Here is a 23,519-nt window from a genome sequence, read left to right as displayed (position 1 = left end):
GAAATCAAAGACATCTAAACAGCATGTCCATCCTTTTTCTCTTCTTTCAGACTGCCCTACCTTCTACATCTCTTGAGTGGTGGTGGAAGTCCGTAACAATATGGTACATTCTTCAAATTCAAGATAAGACCTTGCGGCCCTATGATTACAATGTTACCTGTTCAACTATGGGCTGAAGGAAGTAGCTGTTAGGTAAGTCAGCTAATGGTTGCAACAGTCTACCTGTGGCAGAGAAAGTTCAGATCAGCAGAGGTAAGCACAAGGATGTTGCTCAAGGCTTTGGAAGCTCCTGAGCCACAAAGAACAAGAAACAAAGGGAGCGTTTAGTCAGACTTCTCAATCCCCTCTATGTGATGTTCTTCCTACTACTGAGCACAGTGAGAGATGTGCCAGTGGTCCAGCCTGGTGTGGCCACTTTTATGTTCTTGTATAGACAGAAGGCAAAGCTCAAGATTTTCCTTCTGTGAGCTGAGCTGAAAGCCCAGTTTCCATGGGCTCAGCAGTTAAGAACGGTCAGTGTGAGGTTCATGGTTGGACTCGATGATCTTCAAGGTCTTTTCCCACCGACATGATTCTGTGATTCTGTATTGAGGGATTGTCTCTGCTTAAGGTGTCTATCGTGATTCTCTTCTTGATGGGGGGTCAAGAGGTTTGGGAGGTGTCTGACAAGCATGGTAGTGTGAGGAGAAGAAAAAATGACGCAATATGCACTGCATCCATAAGGATGCTACGATGTTACAGAGGAATCTTCAACAATTAAAGTGAGAGTCAGATGTGTGAGGGAAGCTTTGTGCCAGGGAGGTGAACATGTCATCTATAATGGAACAAAGGCTGGGTGAGTCGTCATGAGTAAGATATGAAACACCAAAAAAAAAAAAATCAATAAAAATCCATGGCAAAACCTGAGCTGCAGAAAGATCAAAAACCCCTGAATTTCTAAACATTTCTGTGCACGTAGTTCTTTTTTTCCTGATCCACAGGCACCAACTGTATTCTAAAATAGAATGACATAGAAACTCCCAGTAGGTAGAACTGGATATTTTTTCCAGAGCCTTATAAGGAATATTTTGCTTCTTGCTTACTGGTTCCACTCTGTCTCAGATATATAGTGACCCAGAATTATAATTATCTTCTGGCCACTAGGTACTCCTTGTGAAGTACCCAGAAAATGGTTGTATGTGTCACAAGAAACACATCGAAATTTATTCTCCTCTTCCCCAAGTTGGGCAGTCTGAGAAATAAGGCAAAAATAAATGAGTCAGCAAAACTTAATCACTCCGTCACCTCAAGAGAAAACTGAGATGGACATGTAGCCCTTCAGGTCAATTCATGTAGGTTCTTGTACTGTGCTCACCAGCCCGCTGCCTGACACCAGTGTAGTAAGCAGTATGACTAATACTTAGCATATGTTGTTTGCTCTCTCCTCCTCTCCAGAGGAAGCAGCTTATGCACCAGTGTGTCTTGTTTGATAGGGATTCTGTTGTCTATTTAAATAGAAATGCTGCTCTGCATTGATGCTACAGAAAGCAGCTCCAAAAGGTTCAGAACCTGTGCTTTGACGGGAAGCTGGTGAGGTGTGGGACAGCACTTAATTCCTGCATGTGTTTGTTCCCCAGCCTCTGAAGAACGAGAAAGTTTTGCCTGACTTACACGCAGGCTTCACTCTGGCTATAGTGTTATCATGCAATGCTATCATATCAGGGCTTCTCAGGCCAGCACCTTTTGGCAATCACTCTTTTTGCCTTAAGACAGAAAAATTCAACCTCTTGATCAAATTAGCAAGCTAGCCCTCAGAAATATTGGTAGAGAGCTGATCAAACATTTGGATGCACTTTCTGTGAGTTAGCTAGCAAGGCTCAGCCCCTTCTGCTGACGTCTTTCCTCTCTATCACACATCAGACTTTTCCCAGTGGAGCTGGAGAACAGGCTTCAATGAAAACTGCCTGTTTGCAGCTACATGGAGATTGCAGGCACCACAATCACTATTTCCTCTACCTGACCTGGAGCAGAAACTTCATCATCAGGATAGAAAGGTAGCCTTGTTGCCTAGCAAAGGTGGGATGATTTATCTCTGTCTCTAGATTGGTCCATTTGCTGCACAAGAGAATTGTTTTCAGACTTCCAAGGAGAATGAAGCCAGGCTAGAAATTGGAGTGGATGCGTGAGAGCTGCTCTTCCAGGGAGGAGAAGGAGCCACGGGGTTTCTGTGATTTTTGTGGCTGTGCAGCACAGGACAATGGTTTTATCTGCCCCAGTTATAGCCCTGGGGGCTACCTTGGGGACTGCAACTAGCATCCTTGCCCTCTGTGGTCTCACCTGCTTCTGCAAATGTAAGCAACCTGAGAAGGGACTCTCAGAAAAGGACCAAGAGGAGGACACGGAAAATACTAAGCCCAGTGTGCTTCAGCCAGCCCAGCAAGTAAGACACAGTCTCTAATTTACTCTGTGATTTTGCTTTAAATGCAGAGGATGGGAATGCAACCTCTCTGTTAGGCTACTCAGCATGTGATTTATGCTGTCTATTTATCTGCTTACTGTGTTCAGGATGTAACAACATGTTAATGGGAGGAGGAGTGAGGGAAAAACAGAGATGGGCTGCATGACCCACAGAATTACCGGAGCAGGAGACAGCTGCCACATTGCCAAAGAGAAAGCTGCTAATGGCAAAAATAGGGGACAAGGACTGGAAATGCTGATTAGCTGTCAAGCTAGATCACAAGGGAAATAATTTCCTGAGGGGAGGTGACTAGACTTTACCAGGTGGCATGCAGCATTGTAAAGAGGAGATGACTCCTGCTGGGATCTCCTATAGTAGCTATTTCTCTAACTCTATTCACAATATCTTGCGGTTACTGCAGGATGGTTCCCTGTCAATAGCTGGTTTCTTGTAAAAACCTTCCCTCCTCCTCACTCTGTCCCTCTAACTGAGGGGATTAATGATGTGTGAAGTTAAAACAAGGCATTGAAATTATAATAAAATGCAAATGAGAATCTAGAGTGTGATGACTGGACAATCTCTCACACTGTGAATTGCTTTTTCACTTACTGTAAGAGCAATGTGGAGTATGGATAATATCGGGCATCCCTGTGTGGTCTTTCTTGTTAGAATCCAAAACCCCTGATTTAGTCCTGCAAGCTCAGTGCAAGAGAGAGCAAAGGGAATTATAGGACCCTTCTAATATGCTTATTAACAGGAAGCTGTCCTTCAGAGGGAAATGTTTGACTGATTTCCTTGGTTGACTATGGTCTTTAGCATGAGCTGTAACACCGGTCAGTCTCTGAAAGTGTTACTTGTTGACTGTTGCTCTTGATGTTTGTATGTGCCTACGTTCACTTTCATCTAGTCATTCAACCAAATGTTATGCCACAGCAGCCAATTCCAAAAGTCAGTGACCCACTGTATAATGGACTTTGTTTGCCTTTTAATTATCTGAGCTGCCTATTATTTTTGTATTCTTAAAGAGTGTAGCAGGAGTCCTAACTGAACTTCTCTATAACGTTTATAATTACATACTCACTCTCTCTGGCTACCGCTCTTAGTAGAAAAGAGCCCTGGCATCCTCATGCTCCTGTTGCAGTTTGTTCTGAGGAAAGATGACCAAATCTACTAATTGTATTTTAAGATCTGGTGCAGATACACAGAATTGCATTAGCAGATCTTCTGGTTGCTGGGGGGTGGGAGGACAGCTCCACTGACCACGGGTGAACATCTGCACTGAGTTTCTTAAGAGATTGCTGCTAATTCTGAGCTCACCATGAGCATGGTGAGCAATTCCTAGTATCTGTTTGCAGTCTCCTAGGATGAATTTCACCAGCTCTTGTGTCTGATAGTTTTGTCATTTCCTTTCCAGGCTCTTTTCTGTTTTCTTCTAACCTATACAGGGAATTTGCCAACTCCTGCATATAAGGATGTACTATAATGCTGAGATTTTCTGAGTTTACTGTTAAAATGAATGAGAAATGTGTAACTTTGACAGTCATATCACTTTGCATAGAATTTTTTTAGCTGTTGTCTGGAGCAACACTACCCACAGACAACTTTACTATGAGTCTCTTTCTACAAGAGACTTTTTGTTGTGGTAATCTAGCTCAGAAAACTCTCAAATCTTTAACTCCATCCTTGGACTGGACATTTTTCTTTTATACAGCCTATTGGGAAAGTGTTAATCCATCCTGGAGCTTGTCCTCCAGGGTGTCATCCTGCTTGCATGACTGAAAGGAGCACTAAGTCACCGTAAAGTCCTATTAAGCCTCCAGTATCCAGCAGCTATTAGGTTATGGTCCTCACAATATTTCTACATTCATCAAGTTTTGCCATAACTTTATCCAGTATTTGACCAACAAGGGATCAGATTATTCAACTTGCCCTCAGTGTATCACTATTACCTGAGTGATTGTATTCTTTTAGCATTGTAGACTTTCTAATTAGAAGTATTATTTCTAATGTTAGTTTTGTTTTGTTTGTTTGTTTGTTTGTTTTAAAGAAATCTGGCCAAATTATAGCAGCCGAATGAACATTCTGTCACAGAAAGTGCAAAATGTTCTTAGTTTGCATAGTCCGTATGTTTAACAATTCTTTCCAATTAAAATAGTTTTCTTGCCAGGCACATGCATTCTCCTGTGCTATCACTGATTCAGAATCAGTCTATATACCTTGAAGGAATGAATCTCAAATTGAGTTCTGAGCTTGTAAAGTTTTATCATCTGTGTCTATGTTTATAAATTGTCCTGTCAGGACATTTTCCCAACTACATTAGTGCACTGTATGTTCCAGCCAGTGCCTGACACACTTAATTATTGAAGCCTGTCAGGGCCACTGATTCTGATAAACAGAGATGACCAAAGAAAGATGAAACAAGACTGCATTTTATTCACTTGGCATGTCTCCCATGACAGTGATGCTTGTATTTGCTATAGACAGAGGCTCCCTATGGACATGCCCTTCATAAGTGAGGAGGAAGAGTTCGAACACAAAGACACATCTACAGAAGAATTAAAAACTGCTATAAATTTGCAATTTCTCAGCAAAGCATGCAGAATGAAGATTCCTAAGCACATCCAGCAATGGCAACAATCTGGTGCATTGTTTGAGTGACACTGGGCAGAGACCCAGAAGGGTCAGTTGCAGCCTCCTTGCTACTTTTGGTTTCTTTACTTTCACATATTTTATGCAGAACTATCTGAACTTTTCTGCTCACCTCTTTATTTAAGATACGGCTGCTAACTTGCAAAGGGAACTTCCATAGGGCACTGCTATGTAACTAGATGAGCAGACAGCACTTGGGAACAGAGCTGGCAGCAAAAATAATAAACAGAGGCAGATGCAGTTGGAAGAGAGGGTGGGCTAGTCCCACTGTGCTTGCATATGTCTCTCATCTCTAATTCTGCAGAGCAGACAAACAAGAGGAATATTTAGACCCAGTGGAGCTCTTTGTTGCTGTGTGCTGATGGATTTCCTGACTGAATGTCTGACTTTTAGCAAGTGGAAAAGATCGCACTACCAATACCTCACATTTGTATGGTGTTTTTCATCCCAAAGGATCCCAAAGTGCTTCGTGTGCTGGCAGCACACAGCAATACAGGCATACTGCTCTGGTGTGACGGTCAGGGACTGGTGGGACAGCAGCCTTACGCAGCGGCTTCGGGAGAGAAAGCACAGTACAGACTGACCACCATGGCAGGCACCGTATGCACGTTAGAAGTAATGTTTTTGCAGAACACAAGCAACTCATTTTTCCAAGCTGTTGTCTAGTGATTCCTAACATATTTTGCTTGGCTGGTCTGCTTTAATTTTAGAAGAATGGAAAAATGCATTTAAGGTTTGGATGAGTAGCTTCAAATTTCCTGTCTATTTTAGGACTGATGAGGCTCACATCTCTAAAAGAGGGATCTCACTTACAGACCCGCACTGTATGACTTACTTACATAATATCTATACTCAGATGAATGCTAGGTGGGGACTGCACACAGTGACGTCTCTCTCTCAGCCCACTTTTCTTTCAGAGCCCTTAAAATTAGACAAGACAAAATGCTAGTGGACTTCCTAAACACTGATGCACTGCCTGCCTTGGGAAGATGGCTGACCTAATTACCACTTCCAAGTGGCAATTCTTCTTTACCACTGCCAAGTGCATGTAACCATAGTGCTATGATCTCCATAAGCAGAGTATGACTAAAGAGCTGAAGCCCAAGACTGCTCTCTTTCCTCAGCTCTATTTCTTGAGGAATAGGTATGCTCCCTCAGGACTTGTGAACTGGGACCACAAAGTCCCAACACAGACAAGTGCTTCAGGGCATTATCTACATTCATTATTAATAGGTAACAATGAGACTAATGAAAAACTTTAATTACAATTACGAACATTTTCTGGCTCACCCTTGATCTAAACACAGAATAGGTTGGCAGGCAGCAGGGTTGGAGAGAATCCCACTGCACAATAATCAACCAAAATGTCAGTTTTACTTCTGCTTTTTGTCTTCTGCGTTTTGGAAACATTATTGAAATCTGTTGCAAGGGTCAGGGTCATTTGCTAGTCAGCTTTTATTCTTTCCCATTGATTAATCCAATTATACATGAATCAGGAATTATTTCAGTTGTGAGCAGACAGGATTCTTTCTTGGGACATAAGGAAAAGAGGACTGACATAAAAAATGACATAATGAAAAGAGCACTACACCCTCTTTCAGGTTCTTCAGCGCATTCCATGTTCAGGATTTGGCAGGGAATTGAAATGTTAAGAACAAACTCTGACATAAATCCAAATTTCAATCCTGGTATAATAAAGGAGAAATGTGTGTCTGAGGGTCATGTGAGGCTCTGGTCCACAGACCCAAGAGATAGTCCAAGAGACTGAAATGACCACTGAATCAACCACTCTTGGAATGCCATTGCAGGGCTCATTTGTTCAACCAGTTCTCTTTTATCTTGTGACACCATGGTCGTACTTGCTCCAGGTGACTGTACGATCCATGCCTTTGCCTTTCTGATGCTTACTACATACTCATGTAAAATGTTCTGAAATACTTGGGTGGCTATAACCCCTTGATGTTGGATTTGACTTCAGACATCAGGGTAAAAATTATACTTCAGTCACAGCAAAATTAACTTCATGGTTGATTTCTGTGCTAAGAGAAAACACAGACTTATGAAAGAAGGATTCACTGGTATGGGAACAGAGGAGTAGTTAAACAATAAGAGCATAACTTTTTTTGTTGCAACCAAACAGCCGTAAAAAGGTAAATCTGAAAATACATACACCAAGTAGAAGGGTATTGGCTTTGTCAAGAAAATCTCTGGGTATATAGGCAGTCATTTCTTCAACCCAAGAAACAATGATGATAAGAATGACCAGAGGCACCATCTTTCCTCCCTTTGTCTCAGCTCATTTAACATTGAGACAATTAACAGAATTAGTCTAATTAGTGCAAAGTAATAAACAAGGTTTTAATTTTCAGTTCAACGTTAAGAAAACTGCAGAGCCAGTCCAGCCTCGAGCACTCCTGAAGTTTCCCAACATTTATGGCCCCAAACCAGTAGTAACCTCACCTGAAATTGTTAACTACACGCAGTACTCCCTGAAGACAACAGAAGAGCCAGCTACTGGAAAACATACTGGGTTGGATGAGAACAGGATGAAGATACAAGTCAACGAAGAGCTGTTTGTTCTCCCTCAAAACGGTAGGAGCATTTGGTCTTCAGATTAACAGTTGCTTTTCTGGGTGTAGATCTGTAATACTTCTGTGCATAATGTGATTGTAGTTAGAGAAATAAATGTGAAAATGAAGACATGGGGTGCTTTTCACTCTCTTATCATGAGCATTGTGAGTTCAGTCTTCAATGTACGTGTTTAATAGAAAGTAGTCATGGAGCTCATCAGGACATTCAGATAACAAAGCTGTAGTTCTGTCTAGCTGTAATTTTTTTTTTTACCTAAACATCTTTAGTATTGAAGAATCTGGCTCACTGGAAGCAGACATTTTGTAGAAAAATGTGTATTTAGTGTAGTTTTACTGAAAGCAGTTGCAGAGTATGGTGAAACACCTGGCCAAAACTAGGCGGAGTATCTCCTCCAGGACAAATGCTAGCTGTCCAGCACTGTCCTTGCCTGGGACATTGGCAGCAGGGGTTCAAGCTTCTACTTTATTTTCTCTGCTGCTTTTTTTCCATCAGTTAGGTGAGATGGTCTTGGCTTGTTGCAATATGCAGTGAAACCAAAGGTTGACACCTCAGATATTTTTGCCAAACAGAATTCTTGTTTTCCAGCCAGCCCAAAGGGTAACGTGCCAATGCCTGGAACATAAGATTCCTGGAGCCTGAGAGAAAATACAATGTTAATTATACACATCTGGCAGCATGTCTGGGTTGCTTCCATACTGATTTTTACCTTCATAGCTGTCTTTTAACAGGATAATTGGCTATTATGGTTACCACATTAATAAAACCTTCCTGAAGATTTGTCAGAGACACTATGCCATCTGTCATGATTTTTTTTTAAGAAAACTCTTTCTAGTTTTTTAAAATTGCTTAACATTATATTTTTGTCCTTCTGGGAGGACGATTGCTGCATTCACCCCTCCACCCTGAGACTAGTGAGTATGGAAAAGAAGGTATACCATGGGAAGCAGCTGCATTGGAGGAAGAGACTTAGCCACATCCTTACATATCAGGGAGAAGATTATAGGGTGGAGAGGCTAAAGGATGATGGCTGCATGTAGGCTAAAGCTTTATATAAGTGTGTTGGTGTAAGAGCCTCTCCACACTGCTAACGGCACAAGCAAGTTTGCTTCCTGCTGTGCCTGATTTCATAGCTCAAGTGTTGCCGAAATAAACCACGAATTGTTGAATTCTCCTTTCAGTGTCACATTGAACTGGTCTGGACTGTGGCTGAGGTTTTTAGGAGGGCTGGTCCCACTTTTGTTTTCTGTATGAATCAAAACTGACCTTGCAGATAACAGCTTTTGATGACAAAAAGCTGTGGCTTCCCTTTTAGTCTTGCAACTTGCTTTATTTCAGTATGAAATATGTACTCCACTTCAAAATCACACGTGGAGAAACTGTCTCACAGCTCCCTGAGCTCATTATCTTCAACCTGGTCAAGAGCTATGGAAATAGATGTCTTCTGCATCACAAAGACTGTATTGTTAAAATTAAAAAATGTTTAGAGAGGTCTGAACTAACGTAGAGTTGCATGGCAGCTCAAAAGCAGACTCAAGTTCTCATTCCAAAGAACACAAGTTTTATTTTACCAGTGTGAGTTAAAAACAATTTAAAACAATAAAACAAGTAATGAGTGTAGTTTAGACACCTTGGCCTAGGCACAAGGTGGAAGAGAAAGTGTGTGAACCATCTTAGAGCACAAGGTAGTAGAGAGCGGAAGGCTTGTTCAAATGCTGTAGAAAGAGCTGAAAGTGTGAGAAAACAGAGCAAAAAGGAGATATGGTGATGGAGGAAGAAGGAACATAAATTATACTCCTGCATACAAGGTGCAGGAATAGTAAGACAGTTAGAAAAGTTGAGTCATGACAGGGTGGATGTGGATTTGTTCTCCTTGGAAGGTGAAGACCTGCTTGCTAAAGGGGTTATTTCAGTTCCAGGTGTCGTAAAGGATGTGTGTGTCACAGAACACTTGAACCCCGAGAGGGCAGGCAGCTGTAACCAGGCCCCTGAGCTGCGCTACTCCCTTGCATATGATCAACAAAAAGCCAAGCTGCGTGTGGCCCTTCTGGAAGGTAAGGCACAGAGATCTTCCACTGGTGATTCTCCATCTGGAAGCTACAAGACATCTGTGATTTTATAGAGACAATCCCTCCTACCTTAAAATCAACATGTGGCCCCAGGACCACTGGATGTCTCACTGGTTCTGGGCTCGCAGAATAGAAATACCTGGCAATGTCACTGCTTGAAGTGAGCGTGTAGGGCATGGCTTGGGAACAATTGTTTGCACAGCTCAAAAGCAGATGTCAGGAACCAGGCTGGGCTCCTCCAGCCCCAGACATGGTACAAAGCAACATCTTATTTTTATTTTTTACTTTCAGGGCAGGGGAAAGGGGGTTGCTATCTCCTTCCTCTCTATAACTTTCATTCTTCAACATGACCCACTCCCTACGATCTCTTCCTCAAGTCCAGTCAAAGGCTGAGCTGGAGATACCAGACTTATCTTGTAGGGCACTGAGGAAGGTCCCTCTGGCTGCGCCTGGCCAGGCTCTGTGTCACTCTCTGAAGTGGGAACTGACAACTGTAACAGCTTCTCTGCTCAGGGCTGGAGCATTATCTGTTCCTCTGGGAAAGTAAAATAAGCTGACTGAATAATTCATGCACAGTGCAGATCTCCGTGGAAGCCTAATCAAATCACACCCTCTGAAGGAATTGGAAGGGTGCTAAATGGCAGCCGCTGCTGCGGGCTGCCTGCTAGCAGCAAGCCCACAGCTCCCCTCCAGGGTGGACACCCGGGTTTGCTGGTGACACCCGGGGTTTTCCCCCATGCGTGTTCCACCCTGGGTGCCCCACTGCCACCCAGGCAGGATCTGTCTCTTCTCCCCAGCTCCACTCCCCTGAGAAGCCAGAAGACCCTTATGAACCATGGCACCTGGCATCTCAGGTGCAGCTGTCCTCAGACTGCAAGGGCTTCAGCTTTGCCCACAAAGCCATGCTGTTCCATGAACTCCTTGGAGGAAGGTGTGCTCCTGTTGCTGTGGGGCAGCACAACTCTGTCAATGCAACTGAAGGAGTGTGAAATGCTATTCTCACTCTAGGCTTTTCATGTAAAGGGGATATAAAATTAGGGATGAAAGTTGGGCTGTGGAATGGCTTCTGAAGGAGTCATTTACCAGAGTCTGGACAAGCAGAATGTAATAACCCTTAGATGTATCCCAGACTGGCCTGCAGAGGTGGATGTGTGACAAGAGGGAGGTCTCCCCCAACTCTGATGCCTGTGACTGACCACCCTGCTTTTAAACACTTTGTAAGAAGCTTTCTTTGCATGTCAGGGAAAAAGTAAATGAGAGCTGCCCATCCCTGTGCCATGCTGTGTCTCATCTCATTGCTGCTCTGCATCTTTCATGTTTACTTCAACTCAGCTGTTTCTCCCCCAAACACTGACAGAATCCTTCTGCAGTGGCAGAAGGACAAGACATTGTGCAGCATGAGGAAAACACAACATGGTCTCATGGCTTAGTCTGCCCCATGCAAGCAGGAACAGGGGTCAATATCTATGCAGCTGATTTATTTTATGACTCTCATGAAATAAGCAATTTAGCCACAGATATTTCAGGGTTCTCTTTTGTAAGAGGTTCTTAAAATCAGTCTTTCTTTTCCAGCTATGCATGGCAGAATGAGAGGGGACCAAGATGCTGGCTGCCATTGCTACATACTGGGCACACTGGTGAGCAAGTCGGGTATTGCTGAGGCCCAGACAGAGCTGAAGAAGAAGGTACTTCACACCATCTGGGAGGAGGTTTTGCAATTCCCATTAATGGAGGAAGAGATGCCAGAGGGGACGCTGACTCTCACCCTGAGAAACTGCGACAAGTTCTCCAGACACAGCATTGTGGGGGAACTCAAACTGAGTCTTTCTAACATGGAGGAGTCCTTTGGGATGGCCCGGTGGGAAAGGCTAAAGACCCCAGAGAAGGTAGGGACTAAGTCTGTGTTGGTAGTCTGGAAAATAAGATGTGTCAAAACTCCCCCTCCTCCCCTCAATTACATGAAAATCTGACAGTGATATCTGTAATTCAAAGCCTATGTCCAGAAAAACTTATGTGAGTTTCTGTGAATCAGCGGGGCAGGACCACGATGTCAAGAACAGAGAGTGCCTACAGAGCAGGAACGGAGGGACTCTGCAGAGCTGGGTTCAGGTAGGGCATGTGGTGGCACCCCAGAGACCCTTAAGTTAGGAGTGAAATACACTGTTGGGAATGAAATATTTGACTGAAGGCCACTTATCCCTACTGGAATCAATCCAGAAGTGCTATTTGTTCTGGGAGATGTCAAATATCAATCACTGCACTGTGTTGGTTTTCTTAAATGTCAAAACCTCCCTTTCCTTCCTTATCCACACCTTCCCTGCTGCACAGACAGGGAAAATGGAGAGAAGGATTCCAACAGTACTTGAAGTAGGTACAGGGGATGCTTCATGTTTCCTAACTTCTTGCACATTTCCTCAGGAGCCTTTTCCCTGACATGAACTAGATAAGTCTTCTAGCAGCAACAACACACTTAACAGCATGGCAGCAGGGCACTGCTATTGTTACTACTAGTACATTGCTACAAACAGGTACCTATTGTGCTCTGGTACAGCACGGAGTGAGCAATGCAAAACAACACCAGCATTGTCGCTAAGCATGCTGAAATATAAATTATTGCCTGTCACTATCAGGGGTGAGGAATCTCCACTGAGTTGGCCACAGACACAGTTAGCATTTCTTATTTCCGATAATGCTAATTTATCTGATCGCCACTTGAATGCTAATAGGGCTGGCCACTCTAGAAAACCTCTGGCAGAGAGAGAGGCAGCAGAATCAAATGGGTGGTCTGAATCAGTTTAATAAACTTCAAGCACAAGGTTAAACATTTGCATAATAGCCGTAAATTGAAATGAATTTCCAGTCTGCTGCTGTAAAAGGAGATGTCCAAAAGAAATTATTTCAATATAATGATTTAAATTCCTAAACTGAGATAGATGGAGCCCCCCCCCTGCCCCACTAATCTACTGTAGTGTGTGCTTTGTAAGCAATGCCCAAGGAAGAGCCTGTTCACAGCAATGGTCGGTTGTGACTCAAGTACACCTGACAGAGTCCTGACATACTGGGTACTCTGCCTTGGTCCAGCTTCTCCTGCATAGAAACAGGGCAGCATTCATTTCTTCTCCAGGCTGACAGCACAAGGTTAACACTAACAGTACTGCTGCACAGTGCCCCAGTTTGAGCTGAAGATGTGCAGTGAAAGCTGAATTTGCGTCATCTGGGACCTGAGAGAGCCAACCATTGCACAGATAGCGTATATACAGATCTTGAATCATTCATCAAGAACCAGAGCGGGAGGGAGTGAGGAAGAGCTGATCAAAAAAAAAAAAAAGGAGCTATTTTTGACAGCATCCATCCAGGAACAAAGTTACTGGGCTTTGTTTAAAGTCTGACATTTCCTTGAAAAGCCATGAGCTGCAGAAATTTCATTCCTACCTTCCCAGTAATTCTCCCACACACACAAGCTCAGAGGGGAGCTTACAGCTAACCGGGTAATGTAATTAGTATTCAGGAATTCATGGACTGCTGTGAGCAATGCAAAGCCTAGATATTGCAGACTGATATCCTTATCTTGTCTTCCTTTCCTCCCAGTGCTTTGTTAATGACAGCGATGATAGTGGCTCCTTGCATAGCACCTTCCCTTTTGTGATTTCACAGTGCCCTGTACACCACGTAATTCATTGATGGCCCCCTGATGCTTTTTATCCTTATTGCACAGAAAGGAAGCTGAAGCTCTAGTGGTTGTGTGAATTTGCAGGGTTACAGCACAAAGTGCAGGTTATGGATTTAACAGGAAAAATAAAACAAAAACCCATAAGGAAGGGGAAGGAAAAGTACCTCTGGCTTGGTCTCTTCATGCAAAACTCCAGCAGAGACCAACCACTGTAGATTTTGGTTTCGTGTGGATAGAGGCTGGTCAAAAACTTGCTGAGAATATTAAGAGCTAGAAAGCCATAAGTACAAGATGTGACACGTACGTACAATGTGTGTGTTTGTGTGTGCATGAGTGCGTGCCTGTGTGCACGTTTACAGCGCCCTGCCACCCCCTATCCCCCAATCACCACTGTATCTATCCGTGCCTGGAGCTACAGGAACCAAATTCTAGCCAAGAGCTATAGAGTGGGACCTGGTGAGATGTAGAGGGGATAAATAAAAAAAAGCAGCTTATGACTTGCCTAAAAAGTGGTTTGGTATTGAGGTAGTATTGTATTTGGCTCTCCATGTACAAACACCTATTCTTTTGTAGTGGATACAGAGCTATTTGAATCTACCTCTGTTTGGTTTTATGTGTGGGTTTTTTTAAGATCCACCTAGATTTAGGACAGGATTTATGTAAGTGAAAGGCATATGAGCCCTTCATTGCTACCCTAGTGCTTGTAAAAAATATTTACTTTGGCTGATTTGGGATTGAATTTCAGGCTTCCTTACTAATGGCCTCCCACCTGATTTGTGCACGACAAATAAGTCATTCAAACCAGACAGCGATGACAGCCATGTTTTCTGGAGAGTCAATCAGCTCATGTGGAGCATACAGGGGCCTGTCCTTGCCTGTTGCAAGTACTCGGGTGAAAACTTAATTTCAAATATTTATGGTTCACTTAGAAGCAAGAGTGCAGAGCACAGAAATGGCCTGGAGAAGGGCCGTCTGTCCTAATGCGTGTAAATCATGCTAAGGAGTCCAAAGGGAGTCTATTGAATCGACATTGGCTTTCTGGGACTCTTCTGGGTCATTAACCTCACACTACACCAGATTTCTGTCACAAGCTCCTACTCACTGAGAGAATAACTGCTTCCCTTTTGCCCCTTGCCACAGGCTGGCAGCCCTGCACACGCTGGCATGGGCTTTCCCTCCTTCCCCGCTAGCTCCCGAGGAGGAAGTGGCACTGCTCTCCCAGTGGAGAGCGATGGATGGTGTGGTCACCTCCCTCCGCTTCCCCCTCTGGGCATGCTTGTCCATTGCAAGGGGGAAGGAAAAGGAGAAAGGTCAGGAGGCTAAGAGGCCTATCACTAATGGGAAGAAAGGAAGAAAAGAAAAGAAAAGAAAAGAAAAGAAAAGAAAAGAAAAGAAAAGAAAAGAAAAGAAAAGAAAAGAAAAGAAAAGAAAAGAAAAGAAAAGAAAAGAAAAGAAAAGAAAAGAAAAGAAAAGAAAAGAAAAGAAAAGAAAAGAAAAGAAAAGAAAAGAAAAGAAAAGAAAAGAAAAGAAAAGAAAAGAAAAGAAAAGAAAAGAAAAGAAAAGAAAAGGGGGAAAAAAAAAAAGTGTGGCCCCCTGAAGCAAGTGGCCTGATGGTTCAGTGCCTTTGCCCTGGAGGAAATCCCTCAAGGGAGAGCTGCTCACAGGCCTGGGGAAGACAGGCAGGGAAGGAAGATTGTTCCGAACTCATGGAGGATTTCAGGTTGGCTGGGCTTTTTCCCCACACCAAGTAAGGGTATCAGAGGGGGTTCATCTCCAGCTCCAGGTCTGGCTGTGAAGCACAGACCTGGGTATCGCCTGCTGTTCCCCAGAGAGCCCTACACTCCTGCTAGGCAGGGTGGGCTGAGGTCCATGTCTGGTCAGACCCTCCTGATGAAAAGAGCAGCTGAAGTGAAGAGTGAAATAAGCAGTAACGGAAGTAGGGGACGTTAACAAAGGGCAGCTAGGTAATCTCTCAAAAAAAGAATATTCATCTACTCGCATGTAGTTCAGCCCCAAATTCTCTTCTTCTGGCTAAATATTCCACTAAAAGTAGATGTTAAGAAGCAATTACTTTTCAGAAACAAATGAAACCAGTAACTCACATGACCAGGGCTTTATGAGTGGAGCAGCCCTCTCAGATATCTTAGCCAGGTTTATTCTCATCCAGTGTAACTGGAAAAATCTGTACAAAGACAAGGAGACAACTTGGTCAGTCCAGGACCTTCTACCCATCACCTTGTACTATTTAGCTTTCCTAACGGTATGGTCAAGATTGTATAAGAAATTAAAGCTTCCTGTGTCTCCATTTCCAGGAGCCGTCTACAGGCCATGGGGAGGTTCTGCTCTCTATCAGCTACCTGCCAGCAGCTAACCGCCTGCTGGTGGTGATTATTAAGGCTAAAAATCTCCACTCCAAGCAGCTGAAAGATCTACTTGGCAATGGTGAGTAGAATAGCTAGAAGACAGAGACTGTTGCTTCTGTTGTTATGTAAATCTAGGAAGAAAGTGACAAGGGTGGTATTTGGCAGGAAAAAAAAAAAAAAAAATGTTTGGCTTAGAAAGCCAAAGAGATTTTAATAATTTCTAAAAAGTGAAAATCAAACCCTGCAAGATCAGTTTCTTATGTTCTCTCTCTCAGTCTGATGTCACCAGTTAAAATTATCTTGCATTAATTTTGTTGCATGCTCATCAATATGGTGTCTCTCTCCACTTCCTATACAGATGTTTCTGTCAAGGTGACACTGAGGCACCAGTCCTTGAAGCTGAAGAAGAAGCAGACCAAACGTGCAAAACACAAGATCAACCCTGTGTGGAATGAGATGATCATGTTTGAGGTGCCTCATGAGCTCCTGCGTGCCTCCAGCGTGGAGCTGGAAATGCTGAGCCAGGATGGTGATGGGCAGAGCCACGTGCTTGGCAAGTGCAGCCTGGGCTTACATGTCACAGGAACAGAGAGGAACCACTGGGAAGAAATGCTGAGGAACCCCCGGAGACAGATAGCCATGTGGCACCAGCTCCACTTGTAGGCTCAACCAGATTTCCACCAGGCCTCTGAGCCTGGGGGAGTAAGCTGCATTTCACCTTCCACCTTCCCCTCCACAAAGTTGCTCAGAATAGCATTCTTCGTACACCACCTTCTCTGATTTTCCTGCCTCATCCTAGCCCAGGAAACTGTCTGGAAAATGTATTTAAAGGACAATCTCTCACCTAATCAAGTAGTTCTCTCAAACAAGGGTTTTGTCTGCCTGAATGATTTGAATTAATTTTATTAGCTTGCCCACTGTCATTTCTATGAGGTCCCTGTTTCTGTAGAGAAGCAGAGGGGAGCAAAGGTATCATGGAAATGTAAGCCACTCCTTGGCATCTGGCACTGTCACCCAAGGCTCTTGATGAGTGCTGGCTCCATAATCACAGACACGCAGCAGATGTTTTACCAGTCACTTTTTTTCATAATACTTTAAAAGACTTTGAGAAATGAAGATCACAAAACTAACTTTCACTGCAGACTCAAGGTATCACCACGAGAGTGAAGCCAATGTGCAGTAGATGGGTACCTAGAAAAAGATACAGAACTAAGGAAGAGAGCAGAGGAAGAAGAGAGAGTGAGACAGTTAACACTATCATCCTGTGCAGCCTTTGAAGCAAACACTGCCAAACAAGAAGTCAGATACCTTCCTTTACTTTTGTTTCCTGGAGTGTTTGATACCTCGTATTTAGGATTCATTAAAACTACCGAAAATATGAATGCTTCAGGATCCTTTAGCAGAATACCTATATCTTCTATCTTTCTACAGTGTCACCCAGGAAGACACTAAACATGGACAAGAAGTTATTGTTGATGTTACCTCCAAAAACTTGGACCAAATCTTTGTCCTTATTGACATCTTTTCTGAGTTTTTCCTGAGCTAGAAAGTTTCAGATACTCTAATTATATTCCAAACTACATCTAAGACTACGCAAAAGAAGTGGAATCATTTAATACCTTAGCAGTTGATTGATGTTTTTGGTTTGACAGTTAACTATTGCACTCAGATCCTCATACCAGCACTACTCAAAGACAACCCTTAAGAACTGCCATGTATTTCATCACCTCCAGACAGAAGGAATTCACTGACCAGACAGACTCTCCAGGGCTTGTTTTTTTGCGTGCACTTTCAAGATTTGACGTGGTTTAAATGTTACTGTTTACTATCCCTTTTTTGTGTCTAGATGGCCTGAAAGTCTGGCATTGGTAGTGATGATGTTATGACCCCATAAGCACACTCCTTTCCTACTGCTTTATTTCAAGTCGTAGACACAGCTTTAAGAGACTTCCCTGGGGACAAGGCATCCAAAAATCTGAAACCAGAACAATATAGTTTGTAGCACTGAAAAACTCAAAGAACTTCATAGTGGCAGTGTCAGATTGATTCTCTGTTTAATTCAAAATATTAAGCTACACTTTATCTAGTATCCATCCCATTTTGATGGCTTAGTCCAACATGTCTGGCAGATTGTCAGGTGAAGGTTGCCATCCCGTTAGCATGGGGAGGCCAGCAGAAGCAGCATCTGAAAACTGGCTGAAGCACCAGGCGGAACAGATTACGAACAGGGGAAAGAAGTTCAGCTGGAAGCCAGTCACTAGTGGTGACTGGGGCCAATAGTGGGACTGACACTGTTTGACATCTTCATAAATGACCTGGACAATGGGGCAGAGCAAGTTTGGAGATGACAGAAAACTGGGAGTAGTGCTTGACACACTAGGCAATTGTGCTGCCATTCAGAGGGATGTGGAGAGGCTGGAGAAATGGGCTGGCAGAAACCTCCTGAAGTTCATCAAGGAGAAGTGCAAAGTCATGAACCTGGGGAAGAACAACCCCATGCACCAGTGCAGGGCTGGGTGCTGACCATCTGGAAAGCGGCTTTCCAGAAAAGGACATGGGGTGTCCTGGTGGACACCAAGTTGAACGTGAGCCAGCAATGCGCTCTTGCAGCAAAGAAGGCCAATGGTGTCTTCGGCTGCATTAGGAAAAGCATTACCAGCACGTCAAGTGGGGGTGATCCTTCCTCTCTACTTGGCACTGGTGAGGGCACATCTGTCTAGTTCCAGGCTCCCCAGTGAAAGAAAGATATGGACTTACTGGAGTGAGTGCAGCAAATGGCCATGAAGATGATTAAGGGACTGGAGCATCTTCTGTAGGAGGAGAGGCTGAGAGAGCTGGGACTCTTCAGCCTGGTCAAGAGAAGGGTCAGGGGGGCAACTTACCAACATGTATAAAAACCTGATCTGGAAGAGGAGAAAAGAAGATGGAGACAAACTATTTTCACTGATGTCCAATGACAGGACAAGAGGCAAGGGAACAAATTGCAATACAGGAAATTCCATTTGAACACATGAAAAAACAAAGACAAAAAAACTTTTTTACTGTGAGAATGATCAAACACTGGAACAAGCTGCCAAGAGAGGTTGTTGGCAGTGCCCAACCCTGGACACACTCAAAATCTGATGGGATACAGCGCTGAACAACCCGCTCTAGTTTACCTGACTTTGAGCAGAGGTAGGTTTTTACAAGATTATCTCCAGGGGTCCTTCCTATCCTCAGTGATGCTGTGATTCTGTGAAGAGACCGACAAGGTTGATGCACACTGAAAACTGTTATCTTTACACTGCTATTCCCTTTATAGGTGGTGTAGCCAGGAGTTGCAGGATCATTTTGAAGAGAGTGATAAAAATAGCTTTGACCAAACCAACAAACAAACAGAAAAGCTAAGTATGCTAATGAATCTTATACCCCATGTTTTAATATCTGATATTGCTCCACTGGATAGAGGGGATTTAAACAAACAAAAAAATTGACTTCTTGTTTTGCTCTATGGGTTTATGTTCATTAACAAAAAGCTGTAGAATGTTGTGAATAAACTAGACACAGGGTTTTAGTTGACAGTGAATTCTTAATAGTTGCTGTGTTCATGATTTGCCTGTAGATATACCTATACATTTAGAATCATTATTTCCATTTAAGTGCAAAAATTGTTGTAATTCTGGTCTACTCTACCTAGTGGTTCCTGGCAGCACTGTGATTCTTCCTTCTTTTTAGGATAATGATAAGAAGGATATTTGCCTGGCACCGGAAAGCTTGAAGGGCCAAATATTTGCCTTGCTGCCAAGAGATTTCTCTAGTTCTGCCTCCTGCAGATGAGCTTTTTATAACATCTCGGTGACTGTAAACAGCATTATCTGCCTCTGCCCCTGGTGATTTTGGCATACCCTGTAATTATACAGCAATCCTATAGGAATCGCCTCTTGCAATCTGATTTTGCTGTGACAAAATAATGTCCTCTTTTACAGCAGAAAAATATGTATATGCACACTGCTTAACCACAAATCTGTCTTAGGAGCAAAGCAGTGCCATCAGTGTTAACCAACAGTGTTGTTCTCTCCTTTGCTGCAATGGGATTTAAATGGGGAAAAGAGGAAGAGTGAAAATGCATGCATCTTTCCCGGCCGGATCATTTTTGTTCTCTGGCATTTTAGCCTGGAAAGAATGTTTCTCCCATTCAGCCCAGGCTGAACAAAGACTGCCAGGTGTTTATTTAACGAGGCAGCCATTTGCTGTGCTGAGTCTGAAAGCAAGGTGCTGGCTGGCCTGACCAGGAGGAATGCTGCTACGTGTGGTACCGGAGGGCCAGGGATGCTCAGCCTGGGCCCTTTTGAACTCTGGTAATAGGAGCTGTTTGTCATCACATTCCAGCACCTGCCCAGGGCCCTGTCCTCATCCCTCTGAACCTCCTGTATCGCCTGTTTAGCAACCCTCGTATGCCCCTGAGCCCCAGCACCCCAAGGGCCGGAGGTGCTAAACTGGCCCAAGCAGACAAACTGCAGGCAGTGCTTGTGGTAGATGACAACGACATGAATATAAACACAAAGTATTTGGAAACGCTCAGTGCCATCATATCAAACAACTTCAGCAACACAAGCTGTTAAAGTGTCACTTAAGTGCAATAAAGCCAGAGAACCAATCCAGACAGCCCCATGGTTTTCAGCTCCTGAAGCTGTAAATGCAGGAGCATCAGTGAGCATCACTAACATGTCTTAAATTAAAGGGTGCTGCTTATAAACTGCATAAAAGAAGCAAAAAAACCAGTTATGGCAATTAATGTTCTTTAGCTATATGTGTGTGACCAAAACTAGCCATTAAGAGTCCCCAATGGCTGTTCAGTGGTTGCACTGATTATTCTGCCTACTATAACCCATTAACATGAAGAAGCTGGAAGCCAAGGGACTGTAGGGAAAAAAACAGGGGGGGGGGGTAGGGGGTAGTCCACCTGGTCGGAATGAACAATCCTTTTCACAAAGGGCCAGAGAGCTGTGAGTTTCAGGACAGGGATTCACAGTCCCTCATCCAGTGACAAAACCCACACAACATGACTACTGTAAAACAGAATGAGAAATGCAGCTCCCGTATTGCATCCAGCATCACCTGGCAGAGGTGATCTCCTGCTGTGGCTGCTGTTCAGAGGAGGGGACTGAGAGGCCAGAGAAAATAACTTGTGACTACACTAAGGAGTTACTTGATTAAAATACGGATTGTAGCCATATGTTGCTTTGCTTCAACCTGCCATCAGAGCTACATCTTCCCCAACAAATGATCTGGTTTGATTTTAGGCTATTTGTGCTACAGTAGAAAAGTTTTAAAAACACAGATCAACAATAGTCACTAAATCATCTCTGGGATGTTTTAGACTCATTACTACCCTCAGTCTGCTTCCCCAGTTGTAAGGGGGAGCAGTTGCATCTGGTGTCCTGTAAGGGTAACACTTTTTCAGTGCACAGTTTTCCCCTCACTTCTTGTCCCAAATACCCTTGCAAGGTGATAGGAACCATGTGTGCTTTGCAAAGAGGTAACACATCAGAAATTAATGGAAAATTCCCTTCAACAGGGCTGGGAAAATTTTCAGGGTCAACTATTCTCCCAGGCATTACTGTGCTTTCAACACCTTGAACAAAAGTACTTGGTATTTTGCTAGCATCTGTCATCAGTATTGTCTGGCAGTAGTGTCCAAAGACACCCATTTTTTTTCCAGAAAGAATTTTGTAATTTGGGCTCTAGAAATACAACCCAAAGTTTGCCCAAATTTTCCTGATGTCTAGGATGGGTTGAGCACGATGACATTTAGTAAGAGCTGGGAGCTAAGGTGGCTTGGACTACACTTGCTTGCACTCTTTAGAAGGTCCATTTGAAGTTTGATTGAATTGAAGGGCAGAGGTTTGGCAGCATTTTTTATGTGTTTCAGAATTTAACTAAGTCTCAAAATGTATTTCATTCATTTGCTGAAAGATAAGCATGATGAGTAAATACTAATACTTGACCCTTTATATTGATTCTTCCATTGGTAATAATCAAATTGTGCAAGAAGAGTAGCAAAGTAAAATAGTGCTTTGTGGCCTTCCAGCATGAGAAGGTTTTTCTGCTTATTCAGTCCTTTAGCATCTCAATGTGTTTATTGTATGAAGCCAGATATTGTTTGTCAAGACTATATTGTTGGCACAGTCCAAAGCACAAATACAGAGCATGAGGTTCGGCCATTGTGTCTAATGTTACAGCACAATATGTAAATCACTGCAAGTAAATAATTCCAAATTCTATCAATAGTGTGTCTGCATTGTTTACTCTGGTGTAAGTCCCTTCTGCTTGCAGCTCGTGTAAGGGGTACAAAGTACTGGGGTGAGTCAACAGAGAAGGTCCTCTGAAGGGTGTCATCAAGGGGTGGATGTATAATGGGAAGGGGAGCAGTTGGCAATGGAGTCCTATCCTGGACAAGCACAGGATATCTATTGGCTTTTTCAGCAAGGTGGCAGCTAAACAAAGCTGTAAAGGCTTTCCTGCAGCTGCAAGGAGGTTCTGGGAATCAGTTTTCTCCCACATACTGGCTCCATCTCCGAAACAAAACTACGAAGTGAATTTGGGTTCAGTCTTTTTGCCAGTCTCTGTACTTTCAGGTGGTGCTGATGATACTCTGTAAACCATGCATCTAAGGAGGAATACCTACTTAGCTGACCTAATACAGTCACTGGAATTAGCTGGTTCCTGACAAGGCATAGAGATCAAAAACTGCACATAAAAGTAAGAGAAAAGAGATTTTTGGGGCAGGAGTGGGAAGTATTTACCTCACTGACAGTTTGGGGGCACTCCCTCACCCATCACAGTCAGCATTAAAGCACAAGGAGAAACAACAAAGTGAGTCTGTGGGGCCCCAGGCTGCTGCTTGCTTTGCAAAGACGGTTGCCACCGGTCTGTCAGCTGCACAGCTAGCCTGATGCTACTGAAGCATTTGTCACAGAGGTGGAGGGAAAGGAGCTGTATTTTTGCCGCACAGGAAGTTGAAGACGAGTGGCAAGTTTGCCAGGGTCAATCCTTCCCACCTAGGGGATTAGTGCGGGGTTACTCAGTAATTCCCAGCCCTGTGTATTGAAAAGCAGCGATAGCCTCTGCAGAACAGTTCCTCTCTTAATCCTGCTGTTCATTGTCACTTTGGATTTACTAGAAGCTTTTTCCTCCCCCCCCAGTATTTGAAAATTAAAATGGGACTGGCCCGTAATCCTCTGTTTGCCAGGAGCGAGTGGCACCTAATCCAGCAGTTGTGTCGAAGCCATTACCAGTGCTAGCCCTGGAGGTTTGCAGCCAGTTCCTCCGCTTCTCTGAACTCTTAGTGACCGCTGAACATGGAATAAACTCATGGAGGAAGGGGCTCCAAGATGCCTCTGAGAAGATAGTTCAGACCTAAAACCTGCCTGCTGCCCGGTTTTCCAGGGCAGCTCGCCTGAGCGTCATGAGGTGCTGCGGTGGCCTGGCGCGCGGCCCTGCAAGCCCCGTCCCCCCGCCACACACGGGTCCCTGTCCCATCCCCATCCTGTCCTCGGTGCTGCTCTCCCGGAGACCCCTGCATGCCTCCAGAGGGACCACCAGTCTCCCCAGAAATGGGGCAGCTGACAGCACGCTTGTTTTTTCCCTTGGATTGAAACTTCAGACGGGGGACTTCAGAGAGCCGAAAAGTCTAGTTAGCGCATATGCTGTTCTGCGGGAGCCTTTGATTATCCTTCAGATATTTTTAGAGCCTCTTGTAG

At 43.8% G+C, this 23,519-nt stretch overlaps 1 protein-coding gene across 3 annotated transcripts; it reads left to right on the top strand.

Annotated features, from left to right (window-relative positions):
* Positions 1–1,923: 1,923 nt before the first annotated feature.
* SYT13 (synaptotagmin 13) lies at positions 1,924–22,040 on the top strand. Of its 3 annotated transcripts, XR_012621223.1 has the most exons (7): positions 1,924–2,419; positions 7,456–7,678; positions 9,589–9,729; positions 11,317–11,630; positions 15,727–15,856; positions 16,136–18,951; positions 19,079–22,040. XR_012621223.1 is itself a non-coding variant. In XM_074809803.1 (6 exons), the coding sequence occupies exons 1-6, from the start codon at positions 2,237–2,239 to the stop codon at positions 16,438–16,440; spliced, it is 1,290 nt and encodes a 429-aa protein (XP_074665904.1). In that variant the 5' UTR covers positions 1,924–2,236; the 3' UTR covers positions 16,441–22,040. The 3 variants fall into 3 exon arrangements, 2 of the variants coding, with proteins under 2 accessions (XP_074665904.1, XP_074665903.1); XM_074809803.1 differs by having other exon boundaries at positions 9,595–9,729; positions 16,136–22,040; XM_074809802.1 differs by having other exon boundaries at positions 16,136–22,040.
* Positions 22,041–23,519: the final 1,479 nt, after the last annotated feature.

Source organism: Strix aluco, chromosome 31, assembly GCF_031877795.1.
Source record: "Strix aluco isolate bStrAlu1 chromosome 31, bStrAlu1.hap1, whole genome shotgun sequence".
NCBI lineage: Eukaryota > Metazoa > Chordata > Aves > Strigiformes > Strigidae > Strix > Strix aluco.
Note: the sequence above shows the minus strand (reverse complement) of the source record. Positions and strands in the feature narration are given on the sequence as shown.

Excerpts from the sequence above, each read along its gene's own strand:
- SYT13 (XM_074809802.1), top strand. The coding sequence starts at position 2,237 with ATGGTTTTATCTGCCCCAGTTATAGCCCTGGGGGCTACCTTGGGGACT. Across the intron at positions 9,730-11,316 it reads GCGTGTGGCCCTTCTGGAAG|CTATGCATGGCAGAATGAGA; the intron begins GTAAGGCACAGA and ends TTTCTTTTCCAG. Across the intron at positions 15,857-16,135 it reads GAAAGATCTACTTGGCAATG|ATGTTTCTGTCAAGGTGACA; the intron begins GTGAGTAGAATA and ends CTTCCTATACAG.